Genomic DNA, 18236 nt, shown 5'->3' with positions numbered 1-18236 from the left:
CCTAAGTTTGGATAATTGGTCTATTGCCTGCTTTGAATGGGGTTGTACTCCTTTGGAAAGAGCAGGTTCATAGTCTGCAGGATGCTCCTGGATCCATCTTTGTCGCTAGAGGCCCAGGTTACCTCAGTGGCTAAGAGTCATCTGGGATAGTGTGTCCACTATTGTCCATGTACTGGTAACCTCCAGGCTGGATTACTGTAATGCACTCTATGTGGGGCTGTCCTTGAGATTGATCCGGAAGCTGCAGCTAGTGCAATATGCAGCGGCACAATTGCTCACTGGGGCAGCATATTACCAACACATTACTCCACTGCTGAAAGAATTGCACTGGCTGCCCATTAGCTACCAGGCAAAGTTCAAGGTTCTAGTTTTGGTGTTCAAAGCCCTACACAGCTTGGGACCAGGATACCTGAAAGATAGGTTCACCCCTTATATACCCAATTGATCACTGCACTCTGCAGGTGAGAGCCTTCTACAGATACCATTTTATCAGGAGGTCAGTTTCACACAACATAGGAAGTGGACTTTTACTGTTGTGGCACCCTTTGGTATTCCCTCTCCTTAAATACTAGACAGGCGCTATCTCTGTTATCTTTTCGATGCCCATTGAAAACCTTCCTCTTTCAACAAACCTTTTAAGTAGAGACCTTATCCCAGTCTGCATCTGTGTTGAAATTACTTTTGAAGATGTTTTTAAAGTTGTTTTTCAAATATGTTTTAAGATGTTTTGTTTTAATATGTTTTTAAAGATGTTTTGTTTTAATATATTTTAAAGTCTATTGTTTTTAAGATGTATTAAAGTGCTTTTAGTGTTTTTGTTTGCTGCCGTGAACTCCTTCTGGGAGGAAGGGTGGGATATAAATAAATAAATAAATAAATACACACTTAACTCTTCCCCATTAAAACAATGGGATGTCAAAGTTTTAAATTGGTCTGGATCATGCCCAACATATAAAAGCTGATGATTATTCAAGTTAATTATACAATCTACACAACTCATATAATATATCCTTAACAGGAACAGCTACATATAGAAAACAAAAGCAGTAATAACTTATAATAGAACCATCACAGCCTAGTCATGCCTTCAATTTTGCTACAGGATGCCTGGCGTAGGTGCAGCTGCAATAGGGTGGGGCTGGAATGGGGAGAAGGGCATGGCATTCTTGTTGGCCATCTGGCCAGATTATCAGTTATCAGGGACAGGGTTTATATTAGGTAACCATAGTTACCCACCAAGCACAGTACTTCTGTAGGGAAAGCAGTAGCCAGAAACATAATCCCACATAATCTTAGTGCATTTGCTCTAGGAAAACAGGGAAGTAAGGGATGGGTGGAAGACCTGCTTCTATAGGGAGTCAAGAAATATCACAGCAACCAGAAAGAAGAGAAATACTCATGATGTCCATAAACTCTTAATTTGATGTCATTCTTGAAAGCATAAAGCACTAGCAGCGCCATATCAGGCCAAGAATTCACAAATAGCTTTAGAGGGATGGGAAGTAGGGATTGTCAATTTCAGTTCTCTCAGTTTCTCATTTTTCCAATCTTAAAAATGAGTTCTCCACGCTTCTGCAACAATTTGTGATTTTAAGAAATGCTCATGAAAATTCTTCAGCACTGTTTGCAAATTTCAGCTAATATATTTTCTATACAGCTTTGACTAGTATAAACAATTTTGCAACCAATTTCTCCTAATATAATTAATTTTTCTGTTCATTTTAAGCACATTTCCCCTGAATTTATGCCTTTTTGTAAACATTATTTGGTTGGAGAACAGCAAAAATCCAGTGCCTACTTTGAAGAATAGCTGTGTTTCGGTTCTCATATTCTTTCAGGAAATGCAGATTTGATAAATTCAGCTTTAAATGCATACTCAGTTGGTTCCCCCCCATCCCTAATGGGTAGGAACTACTGTAACTAGAGGAATTAAGAAAGACCTACGAAGCAATGACAGAGGAAGAATCATGTGAGCCAGGATCCATGTGAAGCAAAGGAGCAATACTCATACATTCACTTTTGGCTCTCAAATGCTTCACGTAGAGCCCCATCAGCATTAGAATCGGTGTCAGAATATTTGGAACATACCTGCGCAAAAGGTGTAACTATCAAGTCATCTCCATGTCTAGTAAGAAATGAAAAGAAAAATAATCACATATTTTAATAAATAACTACCTAGCCAAGAAACAACATGATGCAATCTCATTTTGTTTTAAAACTTTGGGCAACTTCCTGTGTAACAGTTGCATACTCATTCTGTACATTCAGATTAAGATTGTAGAGATTTGAACTCAAACACATGAGTGGCAACTTTGAATCAATCTGATAAATACCATTCTTTTCACTGCTATACACCACTGTCACAGTGTTGTATCTTGTCTAGCCCTCACTCCCTTGGATCTCAACCCCAGCCTCTCTAGTACACAGCCATTTTTGTATCTCTTGGCTGTGTATGATGTTTTCCACATCTCTCTCCTACCCCCATGGTGCACCTCAGACAGTGCCCATGAAGGAGCAGGTGGGTTGCAGACAATATATGGTCTGCTTTTCGCCTGTAAAATATACTTTGACTCCATTCACATGTATCGCTAAGCCAAGCCATGACTTAGTGCTAATGAGCAAATGTATGGGTTCATGAAGAGAAGATCATGATCACATTATTCCTCCTCTGGTACAGCTGCTCTCATGTTACCCAGGGCTAAACCATGGTTTGGCTTAGCATTACATCCAAATCCAAGCTCATGGTTTTTCTCTCCTTAGACAAACCATAAACTATAACCAAGGTTGGTCCTATGACTTACAGTCCATGATTTATCTGGAGTGAGATAAACCAGGAGCCAGCTTCGGATGTAACACTAAGCTAAAACATAGCTTAGCTCACAGCAGTGTGACAGCAACAGAAGGATCAAATCAGCCATGATCTTCCCTCTGGGAACCTGAACTTTTGCTCATTCACCCTAAGCCATGATTTGGCTTAGTGTTACATGTGAACTTGGCCAGAATGTGTATGTATATTTTTATAAGTCTGAAAATGACCATATCTAAATATTTATGCCACCCTGGACATATTTGCAAGCTGAAAAGATATTCCGAAAATAATATTTGCTTGCAATAACCTCTGTTCAGTAAACAACTCTTTACCACCTGTAGTAGAACAGAGAATTTGTCCATAAAAGGCTGCTTCTAACTTGATTGGTTCTCCAATCCTAGTGTGTATTCATAAGAAGAAAATAATCCAACTAGAAGCTCCCATTTGGTTCTTGAAGTACACAGGAATAAAAGCCAGGACATTCAAAGTTAGGGCGGTAGATTCCCTCACAGCTGGAAAAAAGAGCATTAACAGTCTGAGTAAAGGTCAACTCTGAATTTCCTGGCTTTTGTTGACTTGTGACATTGCCTTTAATGATTTAAACACAGGGCTTTGCCTGTAGATTTTCAGCATGGTGTATACTAAGCATGGTAGAAAGTCATTGAAATATTTGGGATTTATTGTTGTTGTTGTTATTATTATATTAATATATAATGAATATATCTATATCTATATATAAAAATATGTAAAATATAATGAATGTTTTAAAAGTGAAGTTTTAAAGTCATCTACCTAGCTAGATTAATATTGATCATAAGAAGTCTACTGAAGTACATATATTTGGGTCTGGCAGCATGAGCAATCAGCCTGTTTGCTTTCTAAATTAATTTCATTACAAAACTTGACATATTCAATCATCATCATCCCCACAACCACTGAATTAGGAATCATAAGAGGAACCACCAACAAAATATTGCAAGATGTCTCCTCACCCCATAACAGAAATAATTCTGTTTAAGGTTCTTGCCAGGTAGCTGTGACTTCCTCCAGGATATTAGAAGCAAACCTTCACCCTTCACTGATTTCCCTTTTTCCTCTTTTCCAGCTGAGACTAGACATTCATAGGCTGGGTTGTTTCTGCTTTATTTATTTAATTTTCTTTTTAACAGGCAATGCCCCATTTGGGTTTTTAAAACAGATTCTTTGTACTTTTCCAAGCCTCAGGGTTTACTTGACTATGCTGATACAGTTCCCTCTTCTTCTCAATGGCCCTGTTCTGGCTCCAGTCATGCCATCATAAGGGCACTGAATTAGAGGGAGAGATGTTTGTATGTATTCATACATCAGATATGGGTATAATAAGAATCTCAGAAACTGATGGCCATAGGCACCCAGCTGATGAGCACACACATTATTTGGATGTTACAATTTTACAGCAGTGGAGTAACTTTTAATTTTATTCTTTGAACAAAAATTATTTTTCCAGAAGCAGCCCTAAGATTGCTCTAGAACAATCAATTGGTTAAATGCTAGAATTGGAATGAAGGGACAATATAACTGATTCTTTCATACTTTGGGGCTAGAAATGGCAACTTACAATCTGTGTTGACGTGTTTATGTTGGTCTGGATATTTTGTTTATACATATACAATAATTATTTTTGCATTTGGGGCATTAGTTGCATTAGTTGCATATTTATTTTTACTTGCATCTCAAGCAAATTTTTTTTTCCAAATAGTGCCTACATTACCTAGGCATTGTGCATAAATCAAAAGGGCCAGGTTCCGCTCTTTTCTGTCATGGGCTAATCCTGACGTTGGAATTTTGAATAGGGGGAGAGTTAAAAAGGACTGTTTTGTTGGTTAAGCAGGGGAGTTCAGATTGGTGTTGTAATGAAGTTAGTTAGATGAGAGTTAAGTTCTAATGAGTTGGGGTTTTAGGAGAGAGAGGGAAACAGTTGGGAGCTGGTTGAGAGTAGGTTAATATAGAAATATTGAGAAGCAGAGTTCAGGGAAAGGTGAAGAATTGTATCATTGTACCCATCATGTGCCAGCTATACATATAGTCCTAAATAATTTCTTGGTTTAAAATAAAATATTTCCTCTTTGTTTTACATTACTGCCTGGATATTGTGAATGTTCTGAGAATACAAGGTATATTATTCCTAGAACCATCTGGTACGAGTCACACATACAGGGAAACACTGGGACACACTTCACTCTTTTATTTCACTACTCCTATTTTAGCCAGTGTGGCATAGTGGTTAGAGTATTGGACCTGGGAGACCAGGGTTCAAATCCCCACACAGCCATGAAGCTCACTGGGTGACCTTGGGCCAGTCACTACCTCTCAGCCTCAGAGGAAGGCAATGGTAAACCCCCTCTGAATACTACTTACCATGAAAACCCTATTCATATGGTTGCCATAAGTCAGAATCGACTTGAAGGCAGTCTATTTCCATTTCCATTTCATTTTAGGACAGTCACCTCATAAAAAGAATTACAAAAGGCAGGTGAGGTGGGACAGCCAGCTCCAGTGAGGGGAGTATATAACTAGAGCAGTAGACCTGGTTGTACAAACTGAAGAGGAGATCAGTTTTACAATTCCAGAATGAAGAGGTAAGTTTTTAATAAAAACATTTAAACCCAGCTAAGGCCAAGCTGATCTTCACTTACAAATTATATGTAACATCCCTTAAATCAACAATGCTAAAAAGTTTTAATATCATAACTTGATTGCTGCAAGGCTATAGAACCAGATAGAAATATTCTCAATATAAGACATGCTCAGTACTGCAAATGTCTAATAATTTATTATTATCAATAAGAATGTATAGTTTAACCTTAGACCATCAATTTATTAATATACATGGTATAGCACATGGACCTAATACATACAGTTGAGTACAGTACACTGTGTTGTGTACTTACTGTTCACTTGGAAGAGAGGAATTCCTGGACGTGGTCTTTGGTGATAGGTCATAGTCACTGTCTGATCTATAAAGAAATGACTCTCTGCGCTGGCTGTGCCCGGGGAAAGTGGTATGGAGCACAAGTCCTGAAGAAGAGCTAGCCTGGGGGTCCAGTGGGCTGCGACCTGGTGATGGGCCATTTTCCACATCAAAGCTGTGAACGAGGTAAACATGACTGTTACAGGACAGCATATTCTTCATTTTAATAATCGCTTTATGTAATGCTTTCATATACAAACACAATCATTTACTTGTGATTTATTTTAGCAAACAGCACAATCCCTCCTGCTACTGAAAGAGACAGCTTTATGATCCACCAGAATAATATTTCCTGGTGGTGATTGCTATTGTAGTCCTTTGCAATTTTACTACCATTTAGTTTTCATTTTGTTAACATCATTTCTGTTAAAATTGTCCCCAAACACTGCACATCATTATCTGCCTTTACCAAACATTATCTCCATTCATTCGCTCCCCCAATACATGCTGAAAAATCTATAGATTTATTTGTGAAGTTAAAGCCAGCTTTGAATAACCTTTTAGAGTACTTACTGTGGTCATAGAGAAAAGCAAATGAGGTATCAAAATATAGAAAGCTCAGATTTGCAGGAATATAGCAATGTAGCAATTTTTCTCCCAAATCAGATAAATGATAACAAAAAATACAGTTCAATAATAGGCAAAAAAAAAAAACCTTGCGAGTTAAGTACGTACCTAAAACCAACAGATATTTCTATCAAACTTTTATAAGCAGGGAAATTGGGCAGCTATAGTGAATGCACCAGAGGAGCAGGAGATCTGACCTCCTCTCTGAGATATTGTACTGCCCTACAAATTTGTAAAAATGCAAACACAATTTGGATTGGTATTTCACAGTCCTATCTACTTCCTGTGTATCTTGGAAGAATTGGTGAGTGGTGGCAACACCTGAAATCAGTGGGTGGGCACTGGGCAGAGGCAAAGCCCCTTTTCCAAAAGGAAAATATTGTTAACAGTATCATTATTTTTCAGAGTTTCCCCCACCTTTTTATTCTACAGCAGACACATGTAATCCCCACACAAATTTAAATCAAAGCTGTCCTGGGCCACATCCACGCCAGACATTTTTTCCATTTTAAACAGTCATGGCTTCCCTGAAAGAATTCTGGGAAGTATAATTTGTGAAGGGGGCTGAGAGTTGCTAGGAGACTGCTACAATCGCCAGAATTCTGTGGGAAGAGGGGCTGACTGTTGAACCACTTTGGGCATTGGAGCTCTCTCAGGGGAATGCCAGATGTCTGGTTTTCACCTGGAGACTCCAGATTTTTGGGGTCCTCTCTGGGTCTCCGGGACAGTCAGATTAATCTCTAGACTCTCAGCTTTCATTAAAAAAAAGTTTCTAGGTGGTCTGGCCCACAAGATATACACCAAAACATCAGCTGCCCCCCTCCGCAACTTCAATGAAATGATCTCTTAACTGGCTGCTCTAACCCCACCCTTTCAGGTTTGTAGCCAATAAGTGAAGTCAGGGTTGTGATTGACAAGGGATTTCTGGACCTCCAGGCAGTACTTAGACTGCATTGCAAGGTAGAAAATGGTTGTTTTTTTCCTGTTTATCTGAAAATCTCATAAACTGAGTATGTATATAGCTTTCAACAGTACCAAAAGTTTCTTTTTCTGTTGTGTGCAGGAGTCAAACAAGTTTAAATTTTCCAGGGCTGTTGAAGAGAGCAATGTTTTGAAAAACTTCCCAGTATGAAACCTTAATCCAGTACTTGCTTTTCTGGGAGTAAAGCTGTAATGCTAATCCCACATACCTGGAGTAAACTCCACTGAATTCAATAGGACTCACTTTTGAATAGACATGGTTAGGATTGTGCTGTAAATTAATGGGACTTTTGAGTGAACATAGCAAAGGATTGTGCTTGTGTTGTAAATCTTTCTCTCCCCCTCCAATTCTGTTTTTAAAGTAATTAAGCAGGGCTTACATAGGTATCACTGCTTTTATTATGTAGGAAACTAATACCGATGTTATTTTTTAAAAAAGTTCTGCAATGACCAACTGGTTTTGACAATAAACGATTATATGGGGTCTATGTATTTTTACATCTCCAGTGTATGTATGGAGTCTTTCCAACAACCCTGTGAGGTAGGATTGCTGATTGGAAACCAAGGCAGCTCACAACAAGAAATAAATCCTTTTAAAATCCAATAACCATGAAAAGTATAAACAGTTGCAAAACAGTTTCAAGTGGCATGATTCTGAATTTTGGGTTGGGTGAGTGTTCCTTATCACTTGAGGCTGCAGTTCTGTGCACACTTCCCTGTTTGAGTAAGTCCCATTGAATACATTGGGACTTGCTTCTGAGTAAACAATCATTGCACTATAAATATCTTTACAGGTTGTGTAAATAAAGATCTTTGGCATTCAATCTTATATAAATATTTCTTCATACTATGTCCTGATCAGTATTTGATTTCACACTATGGTTGTAGATTATTATTTCCTGTACATTTTAAGTGTGCCCTTCTTCCTTGGGGTGGTCATGGTTCTCCTCCCTTGTGACTGGCTGTGGGATGCTGAGTTTTCTGCCTTACTCATAGGAACTTTGTTGTGGTTGGTATAGTATTGCATTTAGGAAATCATCACTGTCTTTTGTTTTTCTTTTTCTGTTTGCATTTAATTTACCTTTAACCTCACTCCCTTACAGCCATAGAAGCAACACCAGTGGTTCCATGTGCTCAGCTCAACCTCCTTAAACCCACAGATGATGAACCTTGTTGGTTGCATGACGGTTTATTTCTTGCCCAATAGTGGTAAAAGAGAATTCACATCCTGGGAAGTGTGGCTTCAATTGTTATTGTTCCCAAGCTTTGCAGAGGATCCCTAGTCAAGCTTTATCAACAGCACAATCCAAACTATATCTGCTCAGAAGTAAGTCCTGTTGAGTTCTATGGGGCTTGGTAAGTGTGTTTAGAATTGCAGCCTTCAGGGGCATCCATCTTTACTCCTGAGTGCTCCTATCTAACATCTCCACAACATGAGGCTCCGTTCTTCCTACAATGGCCTTCTGGTGACTGGCCTGGCCTGAGGCATTTAAGCCCTTCTTGCCAGAAGCAAGTAGGCTAGATTCCCTACCCAGGCTCTATCTTTTAGCTAAGATTTCTATCTTAATTTCCAATCAGAGGAAATGTTTTTGTTTGAATTGTATGCTCTAAGCAACTGTGGTTGATGCTTAAGGTATCATGCTTAATGACATCACTTGGGCCCACCCCTGTGACATCACTTGAGCCCACCTATAACATCACTACAGACCACCCCTGTGACATCAGTACGACCTGCCCCCATGACATCACTAGAAATCTCAGGGTTTGAGATGCTTCTGACCTGGCAACCCTATTCCTAACAACTCTCAGTACCCTTCACAAACTACTTGAAAACATAGGGTTGTTAGGCAAGTGTTTCTGAGTTCAGGGCTATAAATTTCATAAGATTTTGTTTTGAAATGAGCTTATGGGAAGCAGCAGAATTGCATGGGTGGTATTTTCAATTTAACATGGAAAAATGTGAAAAATCCATGCTGGCTATTGTATTTATTTATTTATTAGATTTATATTCTGCCCTTCCTCCCAGTAGGAGCCCACTCTCATGGCTGTATAATAAGGTGATCTCATACTGAAGTCTTTTAAATATACCAATTAGCTTTATGAGTTCTGTCTTGAGATCAATAAAATTAATTCTCAGCTACTAAGGTGCTCTAGAATATTTATGAACATTTCATTTGATGAGAAGGGTTTACAAAACAACAACCGTCAGCACATAAGACCTAGGGACAGATGCAGCAGATTGCACTACTAAAAGATAGGGACAGAGGCACGGGTTCAACAACGATGGGAGATGGCACCACTGTCAAAGTACTGGTTAACAGACTTTATTAATATATAATTTTCTTCTAGCCAATACCGTGCTCCACAAGGTAAGGAATGGTGCTTGTTTTTCAGATACTAATGGTGAGGACTCAAGAATATTCACGAAAAAGTGAGGTTATGCACACACCTTGAATTTGTACCTTTTTTATTAGTTAAATGGTATTTGCAGTGAGGGACCAAAAGGGGGGGAAAGCAGCGTGTATCTTCCACCTGGATGCATATTCTCTCAAGCTCTTAATCAAGACCAGGAAATTTATATTTGAATATTTGTCCTGACTAATTCTTTCTGCCAGGCTGGCATGAGTTGGATGCGGTAGATCCCCAGCTGCGCCGGCAGGCTCCCAGCTGTGTAAGGCTCTGCTGCTGCTGAGCTGTGACACTGCCAGGAGCCTGCTGGTGCCTCCAGGTAGGCCAGTCTGGCAGATCGAGGGCCAGCAGAAGCCCCAAAAACAGGGTGTTCCAGGGGTGTGGATGGGAGGAGCTGTGGGGGGGGACTTACGCGAGATCCTCTTCATGTTCAGAACCTTCCTCCAGGTCCCAATCCCCCTGAAAACGCTGCCGGCCAAAAGGCCAGTACAGTAAAATATTTTATTTATTCTCCATTGTGGCCTATGGGAAGCATTTACTCCCTTGGAGGCCTGTTTGTTGGAGCCGGAGCTACATGGCCTGTAACAGAGCTGGTGTTCAGCTGGGCTAGTGGCTCCCGAGCAGCAGGAGGATCCCATGGAGCTTTCCACCAGCTCTTCTGCCACACACCCCTCCCCGCTGACTTCCCAGCATTTGGATTGCTCTGTTAGTATGCCTTCTGAACGCATCTTTAGCATAGGACATAAATTCAACTGATCCAGTCTGAAATCACTCATATGGTAGAATGAGCCTGTAAGAAGCAGCACAAACTGGAACACTTTCTAATATTGAACCAGATGTTAGTGAGCTTTTTACTATGAAAGCTGTCATTTAAGGGAGACATAACCCCCCCACACTATTTTCCATTCTTTCACATATGTCTATTTACAACCTTGTTTGCATGGTGGCTTCTGCTTCAGCTGTATTTTTTTTTCTTACTTGAACGGTCTTCTTCTTCCCCAGCTAATCAGGGACCACACAGCAATCATTTTTTTTTTCAATAATTTTTATTCAGATTTTCATAAAACATACAAGACAAAATCATAAAACATTCAAAGACAAAAAACAAAATCAAAAATAGTTAAACAAAAAGAAAAAAAGAAAAAAAAACAAAAATAAAAAATAAAGAGTAAAATATTGACTTCCCATTTGTCAAAGATCAAATCAGTTATAAGTCTATAATATATAACAATCCTGTCTCTTAAGTCATATTATAAAATCACTTTCCTCCAGTAGTTATCTTACTTAATCATCAAATCTCATAAACATTACTTTATTCTTTCCACAAAAAGTCAAAGAGAGGTTTCAATTCTTTAAGAAATATATCTATCAATTTTTTTTTCCAGATAAGCATATCGATTAATCCATCTCATTACTAATTATGATAATCTTATTGTCATAACCATAGTCAAAATAAACATTTCAATTAATCCATCACATCAGAATCTGTTAGGTTCAATAATTTCAGTAGCCATTGTTCTATTATCTCTATTAGTTCCATTTTCCATCTTCCATCTTCAGTAGTCTTGTTAAGTCCAGTAATTTCAATATCCAATCTTCCATTATCAGTATTCCATAATAATCTTGCTGTCAAAGCCATAGTCATATAGTAAGAGTCTGATGGGGATTACCTCTATCCCAAATATTTTCTTGCCATCCATTCTGAATAGGTTGCTGAAATACTGCTGTAAAATCATATCTCTGTTCTTTTTTTCAAAATACACTGGGTCATCTCTTAAAAGTTTTTCCATTGTCACATGGCTGCAGTTAATTCCATAGATTTTCTCTATATTGGGCTCCATCACATCATTCCAGTCCAGAAGATTATCCATGCCATTGATAACTTTATCTCTAGAATCTTCATTCATTTCTTCAGAGATAACATTGAGTTCCAAACAATAGATTTTATTTCTAAAGTCCATAGACTCCAAATCTTGTTCCTGTTCCACGTTGGTTCCAATCTCCGGGATCTCCTCTCTCACAGGGACCCCTATTCCAGTCTCCAGGGTCACCTCTCTCACAGGGACCCCTGTTCCAATCTCCGGGGTCTCCTCTCTCACAGGGACCCCTTCCAGGGTCACCTCTCTCACAGGGACCCTTATATCTTTAATCTCCTGCTTCATTTTACTCAATTCAATTTTCATTATCTCAATCTCATCCATTATTTTCTGAAACATAGTTATTTCCAGATTTTCAGCCACTTTCTTAATTGCCATTTTAAAAGAAAAATATAGGAAAACCACTTCTTATTTCAGCAACAATTGGGTTAATACTCCAAACTTGGTGACATCACAGTATAAACAGAGCAGACAGCCTTATCTCTCCAATAGTTAAGTAAACAAAATGCAGTTCCCAGGATCGAAACAATTAATGGCAATCGTCAAGAAACAGATTCGTCAAAATAAAATAGACCAAAAAGAGAGTAGTCTCAAAACAGTATAATATTTTTCAAAATAAAAATCTGGAATAGAAATCCCTCTTCTGTGTATATCTTTAGAATGCAAATCCAGGACAGCTTTTTGCAACAAAAACAGAGATAAGCTATTAATTAGTGCGTAGCAGAGAGAAGTTATGGCTCCCCAGTGAGATGTCAAAAACTGATCAATCTGGCAAATCTCTTTTAAACAGCAACAATTTAAGTCAAGTAAAAGAAAAATATAGAAAGAAGGGTGCTTGCCTGTTAGTGCGTTCTCTCTTAGAAGATAAGGTGAACGTTCGCTTTATCAGATAGAGCTTGCTGTTAAAAATCCGTCCCACCTTCGTCGGCTGGACCTCGTCCCATAAATTAATGAGATCTGGTCGTCCCAACAAAAATAGGCTTTGAGGTTAATCTCTTCGTTTCTCCCTACCCGGGAGAAGTTTAATCAGTCAAAAAAAAAAGAAAAAACTGACTGATATATCTGAATAAGCTTCTTTTGAGGCAGGAGCCCGTCTCAAAAGCAGGCACAGGCTAAGTCACCCTTCCCGGAAGTCCAGGGACCACACAGCAATCATAATGACACTGTAGCACCACATAGCCAATCAGATCTAACTATATGATATTACTAAGGGCACACCAAGTTCTCCCATTGTTCCTAATAGCAATGGGGGGAGAGAGAGAAAACTCATGTTATGCTACTAGTAGCATTGTCCACCTTCTCTATGTGGCAAGAATTTTACCCTGACTCAGCCAAAGTTGCACATCTACATTAGGGACGGGATTCACTGCATGGTTCCGATCAGCTTGCGTTCTGACAATCTGTCCTTTAATCCTGATCCACCATATTTTTGTTCCCGCTTGCTCTCGCACTTGCCAATTCGATCTGCTGTGCATGTTTTTGGGGGATTCAATCTGCGGTGGGGGGTTTTCCGGTGGCCAAAATTGCATAGTTATCAAAGTCAGGAGCCATGACATCTCAAGATATTATAATGTAAATGTCTGCATATGTGTTGTTTATTCATCTATTCTTTACCAAAGAGGAGGCCTGAAGGACCCTCTGGAAGAGAGGAACAGTTTCCCCTTCCTCTTGCAACAAGTGCTTTCTGGATTCCAAGGCAAAAGCCTCGGAGATTACCTGATTGGAACCAAATGGTGTCAGGCTTATGAACAGGTTACCCTTTACCCTTAGGACGATCTAGATTCAAAATTGGCTTCATTGGGAACATTTCTATAAAATACTAAGGTTCCTAAAATTGGGGGGTGTGAGGGAGTGTGAGAGCAGTGAAAAATGGGACTAAAGAATGAACCCTGGAGGCTTCAAAGCACAGGTATTTGCAAGTACAATGAAACGCAGTTTTAAATTGCCTAATTGGAGCTGCTTTTCCTTGTTAGCAACGTCCAACATCTTGGGGAGCAGTTGATTGACAAGTGATGGAGGTTACAAGGGCATGAAATGCTGGCTTCTTGGAAATGAGCCATTTACAGAGTGTTATAAAATAACTCAATGTAAAATAGGGGGGAAAGTTCAAAATAATAAATTCTTGCCAATTTGCAGCCATGACAGTAAAATCTGTGCCGATTACAGCCGCAGCCCGCAGCAAGAAATAGGTGCCGGTCCGAAAAGATGTCAAACTATCAAATTCAGCTTGAATCTGGTGCCAGTTATTCCATTAATTGTTAAATAGGTGAATTTTAAAATAAATACTTCTTCAAAAGTACTGCAGAAGTAAAAACTACTTGGTATTTGAAGATGTCACACAAAGCTATTAACTAGCAAATTAGCCTATGTCTGAGAGCTGCACTGCTAGTGCACACAACTCATATCCTTCTTTAATTTGAAACAAACCATGGAGCTACTTGCTTAGCATTACGTCCAAACCAGAGCTTGGAAGTAACTCGTTATAAATAACGAGTTACTTGTAACTTATTTCTTTTTTGAGTAACGAGTGGGTAACTTCGTTACATTTTGCTGGTAACAGAACGAGTAGTCATTTCATTACTTTTGAGCTGCAACTTTAACGTTTCCACCATTACTTTTGGACGTTACTTGGGAGGGAGCGGGGAAAGTCTTGGTCTTGGGTGTACAGATTTGTACAGCTCCAACTTCCCACAATACAAACGTCCAGGTAAAGAAACCCTCCAAGACTCTCCGAGGAGATGAAGGAGCAACTTGGGCCAACCAGTGAGGACATCTAGGGTTGGCCGCACTGACCCAGGGCTGCAGCTTCCTTCTCTCCTCCCCTCCGGCGCCAGAGTCACTCAGCTGAGGTGATGACAGAGCCGTCAGGCTCTGGATTCATCTAGATCGGCATGGACTCCTTTTTCGGTATGGTCTCTGCAAGCCAGGGAGCTGCAAAAGGCTGCCGGGGAAAGGCGAGAGCAGGCAGCTTGCAAGAGCCTTGCCTGACACGTTCTCTAGCCCCGGGCTGCAGAAGCGAAGGACGGAGCCGGCGCACTCCTCCCCTGTGGCTCTTAATCCCACCAGCCTGGATCCTGTGGCAAAGCAGGCGCCGGCTCCCTCTCCCCCTTCCGGGGCTCTTGCAGCTGACTGCCTCAGCTCCACTGCCTTCCAGGTGGCGCCTCCTGCTCCTGCGCTCGTTTCCTGGGCACTTTAAACAACAAGGTCGGGGAGAGGAGCGCCCAAGTTATGAGGGAGGTAGAGAGAGAGGGGAGGGGGTCCTCCTTGTGCAAGCATGCATGTGCCCAGGAGGGGTCCAGCTCTGCGCGGGACGCATGTGTTCCGAGCCGTGCCAGCCAAGCCTCCTGCCCTTACCTTGCCTGGAATGGAAGGGAAATTGAGGTGAGGAGGGGCTGTGAAAGGCTGGCGGCAGCAGCAGCAGCAGCAAAGGACCAGAGCAGCTCGGTGGTAAAGCACATGCTTTGCAATTGCTTTGCAATGCAGAAACACACAGGTTCGATTCCCTGGGTGTCTCCGTCGGTCTCTCCTACTTCCAGGAAAGCTGCTACCAATCAGTGTTGACAATACCTAGTTGGTCTCACTACAAGGCAACCTCCTGTTTTCCTGGGAACAGCCCAGTGGGAGAAAGTCCCAGCTCCTTTTCTGATGTTTAATAATTATTATTTTTGGTTTAATCTTTTAATTGTGTTCCTATTTTTTAATTTCAAAAAGTATAATGAACTACTCCTGAAATTTCATCTAGGATAAACATTGCTTCTATTTTCTAGATTAATCTTGACAATAATTAAAGGGCCCATAAAGAGTAAAAGCATCAACCTAATTAAATTTGTTTAAAAAATGGATAAATGCTAGAAACAAATTGCGATCACTGTAGAACATTTACAGTAGTATCCTACACATAGCCAACTGTCATGCCAGAACAATTAACTATTAATAATGTAAGTGGGAGAACTTCAAAGAACAAATTCATTGAAATAAGGCATATAGGCACTTGTGGTATAATTCACTATTCACTCTGAAGGCCATACAGGGTGAACAGATCCTTGGAATGTTTGAGTCCATGAATCTTGCTGATTCCAAATCTTGTCATAGATAATATTTGCCTGTCATGGATTTTTTTTAAAAAAAACACAAGTCCCCTTTCCCTTCCCACCCCCAAAAGGTAGAATTTGTATTTGTTCTATATGTACTTCAAGTTACATAGATGTGACTAAGCAAAGCTGAGGGCTTCTGGGTCAGAAATGTCAGTTCCTAGATGGGCTCAAGCTACAATGCTTACATTCTGAAGCAGGTGTTGGCAACTTTTGGCCCTCCAGATGTTGCTCAACTACAGTTCCCATCAGCCTCAGCCAATGGCCAGGGATGATGGGAATTGTAGCTCCGCAACATTTGGAGGGCCAAAGGTTCCCCGCAGTTGTTCTAAAGGAAGGCATTTAAGGCTGCAAATTCTAACTCCATTTGCTTGGGAGTAAGTCCCATTGAATGCAATAGGACTTACTTCTAAGTAGGTATAGTTAAGATTGTGCTGTCAGCCTTCCTAGATGTCATGCAGAGCAGGCCTTCCTTAATCAGAAATGTACCACACACCTTAAATATGTGAGATTGGGGTATGGAGAAAGGTGCTGGTTGGATGCTGGATGTTTCCAATGATAAACCACAGCATAAATGAAGCACAGCTCGGTTCAGCTATTGATTTATGAAGGGAAACAGCAGGGCTCAGGCCTGCCTGGATGTCATGTCTGTTGATTTGGAAAGCCCCTGCCCTCAACCCTGTGAGGGGCAGCTTCTAAATGCAGAATGCATAAGAGGCTGTTTTCAAATGTCCACGGTGGTAGTCTGTCTATGCAACCTTTTCCCTAAGTTATCTAAAAGAGTTAGGCCTCCCACAAGGCCAGTTTTCTCAGTAACACTCCCCTTGCTGCTCTCAAAAATATTGTTTAATTCATAACCTTAATTCTCTATCTACCACGGTAATAGGTTTCCATTACTTAGGTAATTTGAAAAGCTCATCCTATTAGAATCATAGAATCATAGAGTTGGAAGGGGCCTTGTAGGCCATCGAGTCCAACCCCCTGCTCACAGCAGGAAATCCACAGCTAGAGCATCTCCCGCAGATAGCTGTCCAGCCTCTGCTTGAAGACATCCAGCGAAGGGGATCCTACCACCTCCCTAGGCAGTCGGTTCCATTGCCGAACTGCCCTTACTGTCAAGAAGTTCCTTCTAATGTCCAATCTGAATCTACGCTCCTGCAACTTAAAACCATTAGACCTAGTCCTACCCTTTGGGGCAGCAGTGAACAAATCTGTACCCTTCTCTATGTGACAGCCCTTCAGGTACTTAAAGAGTGTAATCATGTCACCCCTCAGCCTTCTTTTCTCCAGACTGAACATGCCAAGTTCCTTCAACCTTTCCTCATAAGACTTGTTCTCCATACCGGCTATCATCCTTGTCGCCCTCTTCTGAACCTGCTCTAACTTGTCTATATCTTTCTTAAAATGAGGCGCCCAGAACTGAACGCAGTATTCCAGATGAGGCCTGACTAATGCAGAATATAGTGGGACTATTACTTCCCTCGACCTGGAAACTATAGCTCTGTTTATGCATCCCAAAACCGCGTTTGTCTTTTTTGCTGCAGCATCACACTGCTGGGTCATGTTCAACTTGCGATCCACTACAATTCCAAGGTCCTTCTCACACGCACTACTGCTAAGCCGGGTATTTCCCATCCTGTACCTGTGCATTTTGTTTTTGTGGCCTAAATGCAGAATCCTGCGTTTGTCTTTATTGAATGTCATTTTATTAATTTCAGCCCAATTTTCTAGTCTATCCAGGTCCCTTTGGATATTGTCTGTTTTTATGATGTGAAGATCTGTTTTCAACATACGTGCATCTCCTTGCAATGATTCAAAATAATTAAATGTACTCAGATTCTGGTTCAAATGCTCTTTTAGAAATGTCACATATGTCTGGCAGGTAAAGATTTGCTAGCAGTCCTAACACACTGAATCCCACTAGACAGAAGGTGAAGGGAGTCACCAAAACCTCAAATCACCCTTGGTTCTTGCATGTTATCTTTAACCCTCCCACCTTTTATAGTCTCAGGTAAGACCTGAAATCTTAGAGCTATGATATACAGGAACGGTGCTACCATTAGGCAGAAGGAGGGATGGCAAGGTGCTGGAGGACAGAGCAGTGCATGCCACGTGGCCTGCTCTGTGTCCCCTCAGCCGGCCTGCTGCAGTGAGTTGTGATGGAGGATGATGTCCTTTAGCAAGTACTGGAAGCAAGATTCAGTAGAACGCCTGTTCAGTACCGGTGGCAACGTAATGACTGTAAAAAGACATTCCTTGTCTGACATGCTCTTTGAGCATCTTGTTGTTTTGAGACATAACAGAAATGTATTGTAAAAGCAGCATTTCAAGTGTAAATTTGATTTCAAGTGTTGGGGTATCATCATTGCTGGGGGTGTGGGGGGATGTGAGATGCTGTTATGCCATTCTGTTAATCTTACAGATAAAAAAAATTCTACTACCCTCTGTGTGTGCATGCTTATTTTTAATGTTGTTTTAGGCTATCTAGATGT

General features: G+C 40.6%; 1 protein-coding gene across 2 annotated transcripts in view; it reads right to left on the bottom strand.

Moving 5' to 3' along the window:
- PDE4B (phosphodiesterase 4B) overlaps positions 1-18236 on the bottom strand; it is a 468208-nt gene that overhangs the window by 96434 nt on the left and 353538 nt on the right. For both annotated transcript variants that reach the window (XM_061633352.1, XM_061633353.1), the window contains 2 exons: positions 5740-5934; positions 2089-2125 (listed from right to left, as the gene is read on the bottom strand). In XM_061633352.1, coding sequence (XP_061489336.1) covers positions 2089-2125; positions 5740-5934 — 232 coding nt within the window. The remainder of the gene's footprint in view (positions 1-2088; positions 2126-5739; positions 5935-18236) is intronic.

The sequence above is a fragment of the Rhineura floridana genome, chromosome 6, assembly GCF_030035675.1.
Source record: "Rhineura floridana isolate rRhiFlo1 chromosome 6, rRhiFlo1.hap2, whole genome shotgun sequence".
NCBI lineage: Eukaryota > Metazoa > Chordata > Lepidosauria > Squamata > Rhineuridae > Rhineura > Rhineura floridana.
The sequence above is the reverse complement of the archived record's forward strand: the minus strand, read 5'-3'. Positions and strand labels throughout refer to the sequence as shown.